At 37.4% G+C, this 10,425-nt stretch overlaps 1 protein-coding gene across 1 annotated transcript in view; it reads left to right on the top strand.

Annotated features, from left to right (window-relative positions):
• The first annotated feature begins 531 nt into the window (after positions 1 to 531).
• Positions 532 to 10,425, top strand: part of LOC126808838 (cyclic nucleotide-gated channel rod photoreceptor subunit alpha) — a 161,615-nt gene continuing 151,721 nt past the window's right edge. The window contains exon 1 of the mRNA XM_050533828.2: positions 532 to 3,034. Coding sequence (XP_050389785.1) covers positions 1,663 to 3,034 — 1,372 coding nt within the window. The 5' untranslated portion in view covers positions 532 to 1,662. The remainder of the gene's footprint in view (positions 3,035 to 10,425) is intronic.

Here is a 10,425-nt window from a genome sequence, read left to right as displayed (position 1 = left end):
CCACCGCACGTTGAAAATCAGAGAAAAATTCCGAAGACAATATTGGTTCGATCAATACATATCCTACTCTTTCATCAGAAGTAGAGTGGGCCGATTAACCTGCATAATATCCATCCATACATGAGGCAGTGCCAATATGTAGTAAATAAACTAAAAGAATTTTTGTTATACGTTCTCCTAGGAGAATATTTAAATATTGTACTCTCGGTTAACACGTCTATCATCATAAAATATCGATGATAATCTACTCCAGCCGAGAAACCTGCATGTATGACGTTACTAGGTAAGCTCATCTGATCTGAACAACTTTTGTGGTAGTATTAGCAGTGTAAATTATTTGTTGGGCTTGTCACCAAACACTTGAAGAAAAGTAACTAATTTGTAATTGTAAACACTTAAACAATGACTTGAGATCGATTTTTCTCTCAGAACTCGCTATCCGATTCCTCTATTCTCGGCAAGGCGTTCAGCGTTCAATAAAGGAAGGAGCATGTTAGGGGTACTGTAGTAAAACCATGCACAGATGGACAGCAGCACCGGCTCATCTAGCAAAGCCATATTCATGAATTTTCGAAAAAGCTATGATTCGATGAGGATATTAGGTGGCATTTACATTTATATCTAATATTATGATACCCATCGATCAAACACATAACGAGTACAAGAAGAGTGGGCTGGAGAAATGCTATAGATTTTATACATATAAGCGGTTTTACAAATACGTATAACGCCAACCATTGAGCCATCATCAGCAAACGCGACCGTAGATGTGTGTCCAGGGACTATTAAAGAGAAAATATATGATAACTTGTGCGTGCGGTAGCAGATTTTTCCTATAGTTATTGTTATCGTATGCAAATGAAGCTTGTTCCATATGTTACATGGACGTTGGAAGTTAAACATCGACAAGTGCTTTATTAACAGCTGCTGAGTATTCTATGAAGCTGGATAGCTGTTAGGACAAGATTGGTCCAAAATTGTGATCGTTTTTTAATTTTTATCTCATATTGTCAAACCATCTCGTCCGTGGCATCACCTCTTATCTTATCATTCTTCAAGATTTCATCGACCGCCTCAAAATACGCGTGTGTGTCAAATACCACTAAAGAACGGCCGTCTTCAAAGTAACAGGCGTCGAGCTAAACATTTTGTCACTCGCTTTCACGTGGAAAGCAGATATTATTGGAAAAATGACTTCACTGGTGTTGTAGTGGTGCGTCGTTGAGTTGGAGCAGAATTATTTGTATTTCGTGCTCTACACGTGTTGCAAATAGTCGAGGGCCATGGAGTGAATTTGATTTTATCCCAGAGAATGGATAGTCTGATGTGTGATTGACGCGAAAGTGACAAATATATTAATAATATCATTATTATTGTTGAGTACTGAAACCACTATACATCACATTATTGGATTGGCATATGTATTTATACTATTTAATAAGCTGTTTCAGTCGCTGGTTCATAAATTAAAATTGGAATATGGCAAGGCAGTTAACGTGTCAATAATTTGTCAAGTTTTTATTGAAAAAACCCCGTATATAGGAATTTAACAATATGTGTTCGCTTAAAGATTTTCTTATTTATTATTCGTTATTTGTGGGGTTTTAAAGTGGGCGTATCTTAATGCGGTAGATTTTGATACCGCATGGCGTTTTCAACAATATGTCGGCCGTGCTTTCGAGGAGAAAAGCGAGTGACACTGGAATTGTTGTTAAATATTCTCCATGTGCCAAAAACGAGAATACGGACGAAGAAGAATTGGAGGAGATAGCTATCGTTGAAGCAGACGACAAAGATGGAGGAGAGGGTTCGCGAGATTTGGTACAGCAGGTCGAAGACGGAATCGAGCAGACGTCAACGGCTAACGGTCCTCGTCATTTACCAGGTTTGGAAATGTACCAGTCACCGACTGACCGGACGAAACTGATCGGGGAACGATTGAGCTCGAGTGACAAGATCAGTGTCTCTTCTCCCATATATTCTAATAAGGTGGTAGAACAAAAATCCAAATCCACTTCCAAACAGAGTTTGTTAGAGATTGTCAGCAATAAATTTGACAGGGTTAAAAACAGAAAGAGATATTCTTTGGCTCATTCTTCGCTAATGAAAAATTCCAGACCGAGTGTTGCGAATGTGATTACAACGAGGGAAATTCGAAAACAGCGTAAGAAAGATATCGAAGAAAAATTCGGCAAAAAGGGTGTGCGCGGGGGTGGGGGAGGGGGTGAGAAAATCGAGACGTCCACAACTACGTCGGACAACGACGGGTGTAACTGGACATTTGTGTTTGACCCCTCGGGTCGTTTGTGTTATTGGTGGACATCAGTGGTCAGTGTTGCGTTCCTATATAACTTTTGGGTTATTATATATCGTTTCGCATTTAATGAGATCAACCCGAATAACATTTCACTGTGGTTCACTTTGGATTACTCGGCGGATTTTTTGTACATTTTGGATATCGCGTTTCGTTTCCGCACCGGGTATTTAGAGGAAGGGGTATTACAGACGGACCCAGTTAAGTTACGTATACATTATATGAATACGACTATGTTTTACATCGATTGTCTTTGTCTTCTTCCATTAGATTTCTTATACCTGTCTATAGGTTTTTGTTCTATTTTACGTTGCTTCCGTCTTGTGAAGGTCTATCGTTATTGGACCTTTTTAGATCGCACGGAAAGACATACCAATTACCCCAATGTTATCCGTACGCTTACCCTCATGCATTATTTGTTGGCACTGTTTCATTGGAACTCCTGCTTTTTCTTTATCGTGGCGACGCGATTGGAAAAAGATCCGGTCTACTGGAAATTCCCCAAGGATGGCAACGATACCTTGCTGCAGTATTTACACGCCTTGTATTGGAGTACCATCACCTTGACAACGGTGGGAAATCCCCCAGTTCCGCGTACCACAGGGGAATATTTTTTCACCATCTTTGAAATGATTTTCGCGCTGCTTCTTTTTGCAACTGTTCTTGGACATATAGCTAATATTGTGACGAGTATAAGTGCTGCCAGGAAAGAATTCCAAGGTAAGGGATTAATAAAGTATACATTACAATAATATAACATTAAGCAAGAGGTGTGCTTTTTTACAATACGCATGCAATTACAATATTATAATATAGATAATGTGTCAATACGATACAATAATACAAATACATAAAATACAACTTTATATAACATTAATATTATTTAAAATACACATTACAATATATTCAAACTTTCGATATATAATACAATATACACGCTGTTAAATATTATCTTACAATATTACAATATTATATGATGGCTAGGTTACTATACAAACCAATGTGCAATACTAAATATTGCAATATTAAATTTTATGATATACATTATTATATAATATTCATTTAAACAATTTGGTATACCCTCTACCCTGTCATACTATAATAAATATACGCACTGTGTATAATGAAATAGAAATTATAGCACGATGCAAAATGTTAAATTCTGGTGGCTGAAAAGAAAACGTCGTCATATAAATATTAGCCCCCAGTTTCTAAAATAATCGAGACTATGTTTTTTATCGTACCAACTTTAGTAATGTTGATCGAGGCTAGGCCGAAAATTCAATCGCTAAATTCTCGGTTCAGAGTGGATCAATCTGACTGAAATTTTCAGCAAATTCCCTTTATATTATCTAGTTTTTAAATATTAGTGAGAACTGTCAGCTCTTTATCTAATCTCCCATAATGTATCTTTAATGAATAAAATTAACATAAAAAAGCAAGCCCACTAGTTAAATAACGATATAATAACCCACTGATATTTATATGCTGCACGTGGGATTTATTTTAATTACTTTGTTTTAGCATTTACTTTAGCAGCAGTATATGACATCATTACATTAATTCTACCACGTAGCATAATAAGGATTCGAAGCTACCGGGGTAAAGACACTCACTCGTCTACGCCACCAATTATACCACCAGTAATTGTATACATTATGATTTAATACGGGATTTCACTATGTCGTTGAGGTTGTAGTAGTCCCAGGGTAACATTACTGTATTGGTGTGTATATCGGGATATGCATTAATGACAACCAGCAAGATTAATCGATTAAAACAGAACAAAAGAGTATATGATTTTACACAGCTCATGCAAGCTGAATTTCAGAGTGCCAACACTCAAATCCAAACTTTCGATGTGAACAAAAATACAATTTACATTGTAAAGGGAATATTTTATGGTCGCGGTTGGGATTTTATATTTATAATCCTGAAAATTAGAAGTGAATCAGTAATACCTATCGTTTGTCCCGAGACCGTATTACTATAGTTTGTGTTATAATAATAGTATTAAGCCTTTCAATAGCTTAAGTTATATATTTACTTACTAGTGGCATCATTAGATTTACCGTTATAATACATGTCACTGATGTAACACTAATGTTTAAGAGAGAAGTTATCATTGATAACATAAATAATATTATTACTTCTTTATCTTGAGAGAGAGAGAGAGAGAGAGTTTAACGTCCCCTCGACACAAAATAGGTAATTTCGGGACTAACACATGGTTCAATTTTATTTCAATAATTCGCTTGCGCGTAGGGGTCTTTAGCAGTGGGAGGAAACCAGAGGACCCGGAGAAAACCCACGAGGTTGGACAGGCGACCCTACTCCTTGCCACGTACAACCAGGGAATCGAAACCCCGCCAGTTGACTCAATGACAGACCGTATGATATAGCGCGCGTGCTAACCATTCGGCCATCCAACCCCCTTATCTTATTATACATATATTATACTTATTGTATACGGGCATAATAATGACAATAAACATTAAGCAATATAATGCACCATTAATATTGCTAGCTTAATTCCATATTTAATGGTTCCAAAACAATATTAATAATTATTTCACACGAGCTTAACATTTTACTCGGGCCTAGTCATGATTGTCAAATAAACGCTATTCAACTGCGATAAAACAAAAAACAACTTAATCATTGAATAATGCATTAATGGGGATATTGATTTAAGATCGTAATCTTAATTTTATGAAGTTGCATTTAACAACCTGTTCAAGTACCCGTCTAGAAATGGTTCCACTACTGATGTCTTCCGTATTACTCAAGCCACAATAGTGGGTCGTTCTAAGCACCTCCTTTGATTACAAAAAGGTTACTGGCCTAAAACTCCCTTAATTTCCAATAAAACTGACCACTAGCTATACTACACATAGCTTAACATATGATAAACCAATTCCAATTGAAATAAAAGTGATACCTTACCACATAAATTCGTCATTTAAAATGGCCGCCAAACCAGAATTAGAACACGCACGTGATTAAACGTCACCTCAAATATGAAGAAAAACCGTAACTATTTCAGTGCTCCATTCTTCAATAGTTGTAACATAATTACTTATTTCCATGTAAACTGTGACAATGTGTGTCGAGAATTTTGCATTTGAAGCTATTTTTACTTGTTCAAAGCTTCGAAGTGTGTATCAATTGTAGCAGCGGACACCACAAGATGCCGCTACAATTGCAGCTGGTCTTCGTCACGCCTTTCTCAACAACAATACTAATTATGATACAGAGTTGCTCAGCTGCGATAAAACATTTAATATATAACAGAGATGTTACATAAAATGATTTATTCTAATTAAAGGAGCTAAATCGCTATTCTTTGGCACTTAGAAATGGACACAAATGGGTCGCAACGCATATCATAATGTAATATGAATGTATATAAACGGATTTACATACAATCGTTTCTATTTTTACTGTAATTTTTAATCAGTTATGTTTGGCGAATTGAATGGTAGTTTTCGGCGTCTGGTTATTCCAGTCTACACCGGTAGTAGTATTATCATACATGGGATATGTTTAGCCACGTTTATCGAGTCGCTTCATACAGATGGCGCTCGAAAGTATTATTGCACGCGATTCATGTGCCAATTTTAATATTTTCATTTTGTCTTAAATATTGGATATCAGAAGCCCAATTGTTTACGGTAAGATAACAACATCAATGTTGATTTAAATTGACCAATAGTCGTGGTTGCAATGTCGAAGACTGTGGATGATATTGAGTTATAGACTTGGCTCCTTTAAAGATACATTATGAAATAATAAAAATAAAATAATAATATGTATAGCGCACAGTTCCATGTTAGTATGCATGGTCAAGGCGCTAAAATACATTTAAGATTTAGAGAAAGGTAATGAAAAATAAATATATCGAAAATTTCAACGAAATTACTTTATTCTGAGCAAAATTATGAATGTTTGATGTTTTGACAAGAAATAGTCGTAATTGTTGGCAGACGGAAATTCCGACCACAGTTCATATTCTCGATTGTCAGCTCTTTCATGGTCAGTGTCCTGCCATATTAGCGTTTAAAGCAGATATTTCTGACATTTTTTAATCCGCTAATTATTAAAGCCACCCAATAGCCCAGAGAGTGGAATAATATGGGCTTGTCATAAGTGAACAAATGTCTAAATATACTATTCAAAAAAAGTAGGGGATATTTGATTTTTAAGTGTTATTAAAGTCACCTAATGAAACTGACGAAGAAACAAATGACAAAATGAAATGAAGTTCACATTCATCGATTTATTCCAAATGATCGTTAGACTAAGTAAGGCACAGACTGACCATTATAAGGGTAAAATGATACCCGGGGTCAAACAGCAAAGTTACCACAGCATCACAACCAAGTCAGTAACGGGTAAATCCTCCTCTGTTTGCCAAACAAGCATTGATCCGACGTGGCATACTCCTAATGAGACGTCTAAGGTCATTTTGGTCCAGATTGTCCCATTCCTGTTGCAACGCAGCAGCAAGTTCTTGGACATTGGCAGGACGTTGTTGACGTTGACGTAACCTCTGTCCAAGCATGTCCCAGACATGCTCGATGGGGGAGAGGTCGGGACTCAGTGCTGGCCAAGGTAATGTGGTGATGTTCTGTTGTTGGAGGTAACCTGTAACGATCCTGGCCCTGTGACATCTTGCGTTGTCATCCTGGAAGATGAACGGCGGCTATGACGTCGTGCGAACGGCACAACATGGACTGCCAAGATGTTGTCCCGGTAGTACTGGCCTGTAACACGCCCTGCAACAACATGTAAAGCCGTTCTTCCAGCAACAGTGATGCCTCCCCACACCATAACAGAACCACCCCCAAATCGATCATGTCTGATGACGTTGACGCCACACCCTCCTACGTCTGTCCAAAAAATCAACAGTGAACCTTGACTCATCTGAAAACATCACATTGCTCCAGCGTCGATTATCCCAGTGTTGACGATCCCTACACCAACGACGTCTTGCCTGAATGTGATGATCTCTCAAACAAGGGATCACGCGAGGACGTCGGGCGCGAAGGTGACCCCTATGCAGTCGATTCCCAATCGTCTGGCCACTCACTCTCACACCAGTGTCTGTTTGAAGACGAGCGCTGATCTGATTTGCTGTGATGACACGATTTCTCAAGGCCAAGGTACGGATAAATCGATCCTGGGCTTGAGTTGTCACCCTTGGTCGACCTGAGCGTGGTCTGTCCTGTACAGATTGTGTATCACGGTATCTGGACCATAGCCTGCTTATGACAGACTGAGAAACATTCATCGTCCGCGCCACAACCGCCTGTGTTGTGCCGATCTGTAGCATGCCAAGGGCACGTAACCTTTCATTTTGGGTAAGCCGACGCATATCAAAATTTGTTTTCTGGTCACTAAAACAATTAAACTGATGTTTCCACCCCGGAATTCAATGCCACAATGACTGTAACATTCAAAGTCAGAGTCGTGCAAATCTTGGGTTGGACCCCCATGATGATCCCAAGCATCACCTGCATTCCATGCGGTAGCTATTGGTGCGTTTGGGCGTCACATGTAACTGGAAATGTTTCTTCTGTTAGGTTCTATAGTGACTTTTTTCGTAGTCATTTGCATATTTTAGTATTATGCCCCCAAAATCAAATATCCCCTACTTTTTTTGAATAGTATAATAATTTGTTAAACATTTTATTTGCCATAGTTGAATTTACAGCTGCGCAATCTGGCTTTTTATTTATGGAGTATTATCTAAAAAACGGTTTATTGGTGAAATTAGGGGGTGGCACCCATAGTTGAATTTAGATCTGCGCAATCTGGCTTTGTTTTTATGGAACATTATCTAAGAAGATGGCTTATTGCTGAAATTAGGGGGTAACGCCCACTCCGTACTTTTTTCAATAATAATCGGTTAAATACTACTTACAATCACTCGGAGATTTCGCCTCTTGAAGCCCACTAAAGCTCTGACCCTTCTCCGTTCACCCCCATTTTCAAAATCTTTATCAGCAACTGTGTTTGAAATATTCACTGAATAATGTGGTTGCCGAGAAGTTCCTAAGAATTGTTTGGCTTCGTTTCCCGTTGCGAAAACGGAGGACCTAGCAAGGAACAACGCCTCTTTCGGATGTCACGAATGTCGAGGTCACCTAAACACGTTGTGTTACATTTCATTCCTTTCCTGAGTATGGACAAAATAAATGATTTTGTCAAGGAACCATATGTGTTCTGTTTATTCATACTATACGTGTGAAACAATTAATTTTATAGATTTCCAAATTGGTTGAGCATATTGAATTTACCGCTCATAACTAACGGTCAATTTAAAAACTGTGTTCATTTATTTATGTTTATTTATCGATGTTAGAGTTCAAATACAGTTTACATTAATTAAAATAGCGGCATTCACACTAAAAGAAAGGAAAAACATTATTGCGCAATCTGTGTTTGCTTTCATGAATTTATATTTAAGAACGTATTCATGTCTTCGCCACGCCTATATTATCAACATCATCATCATTTGAAATTAATGATGGTTAGTTGTGATAAAAATCAATATATTTTGCGTTGACGCTGTTGTTCTGCACGTTGACTTCTAGAAGTGTGTTACTGATATTATTGCGCCATTTTAATGTTTTGTATAACGACTTTAGAATTTCATTAACGATCTCTTTAACAGTCATTATTTCCCCGCAAAATAAAAAAGTAATATCTATGATCATTTTGGCCAGTTATCACACATATAATTTAATTATAGAAATTGTGAATTATGGCTCAGTTGCGTAAATAATAAAGATATAGGGACCATTAATTTAAATCAGCCGACTTGATATACTACATAGTTTATAATAACCGGTATATTCGAGACTATGCTTCTTTTGTTCCCGCTGGTCTATTTTTCAAAGACTATAAATACAATATTCACCCAGTAGCACTTTATCAGATAATATCAAGTAACAAAATAATACACTTTCACTGTAATTTGCTTATGGTGTTTTAAGAGCAAGATAAATGTCTGTGTTCGAAATTACAGAGATGCGCCTATTTCCTATAAGGGTTTCCCTTTTTATATTGATATTTCTAGTCAGGTATCCCCTTTGTCGCTCAAACAATTACCTGGTTTTCAAGGTTCATCAATTACTCAGTTAATAATCAAAAGGACTAAAATGTATAAATGCTAAGAGCCCCTTTGTTTATAGAGGGCAAATGGTTAACGTGTGCACGTTGTATCATAAAGTCTGTCCTTGAGTCAAGTGACGTGGTTTCGATTCCCCGTTTGTACGTGACAAGGAGTAGGGTCGTCTGTCCAAACTCGTGGGTTTTCTCCACGATCTCCCACTGCTAAAGACCCCTACGCGCAAGCGAATTATTGAAATAAAATTGAACCATATATTAGTCCCGAAATGACCTGATTTGTATCGAGTGAATGTTAAAACCCATCCCCCCCCCCCCATTGTTTATAAGTTCAACAAAACACCATCCTCTGATAACGGTCAACACCAGCACCCTTTTCTGGCAAGAAACAACATCTAGTCATTCGGAGGTTACGAAAAACGGAGGTCCCGTGTGTACGTTGTTATGCACTTAAAAGAACCCGTAACACGTGGAATTCTATTAAGAGTAAGCAAAATATCCCTTTCATTATCCCGTAAACACGATTCAGCAACAATTTTATAATGGCAGTATTTTAACGGCCAGTATCGCCTCTTTTTATTTACAATGGGCCGCAACAGACTTCAACTAATTATTTATTAATTTCAATAAAGGACGGCAACCCGCGAGACCAACCCCTTTATATTGATATCAATCAATAGTAGAAACAATTTGTTATTAAAGTTTAATAACAGCAACCTGTTACCTATAAACCTCACTAACAGCAAGGGATATAATATATTCCTTTTATAAGAAATAAGCTACCCGAACACATACTGTACGAAATAAATCCTAAGAAGTAATCAAATACAGAAAGTCAATCAGAAGAAAGACAAAATCCAGATAATAGTAAATGGACTTCCTAAATAGAAAATTATCAAAGTAATAACATAAAATAGCCAGGAAGCATCAGGTGTATCGGGAAGTGTAAGCTTAGTCACGTGCTTGTCTTATGCTAG

This window comes from Patella vulgata, chromosome 1 (assembly GCF_932274485.2).
Source record: "Patella vulgata chromosome 1, xgPatVulg1.2, whole genome shotgun sequence".
Taxonomy (NCBI): Eukaryota; Metazoa; Mollusca; class Gastropoda; family Patellidae; genus Patella; species Patella vulgata.
This window is presented reverse-complemented; position numbering and strand designations above follow the sequence as displayed.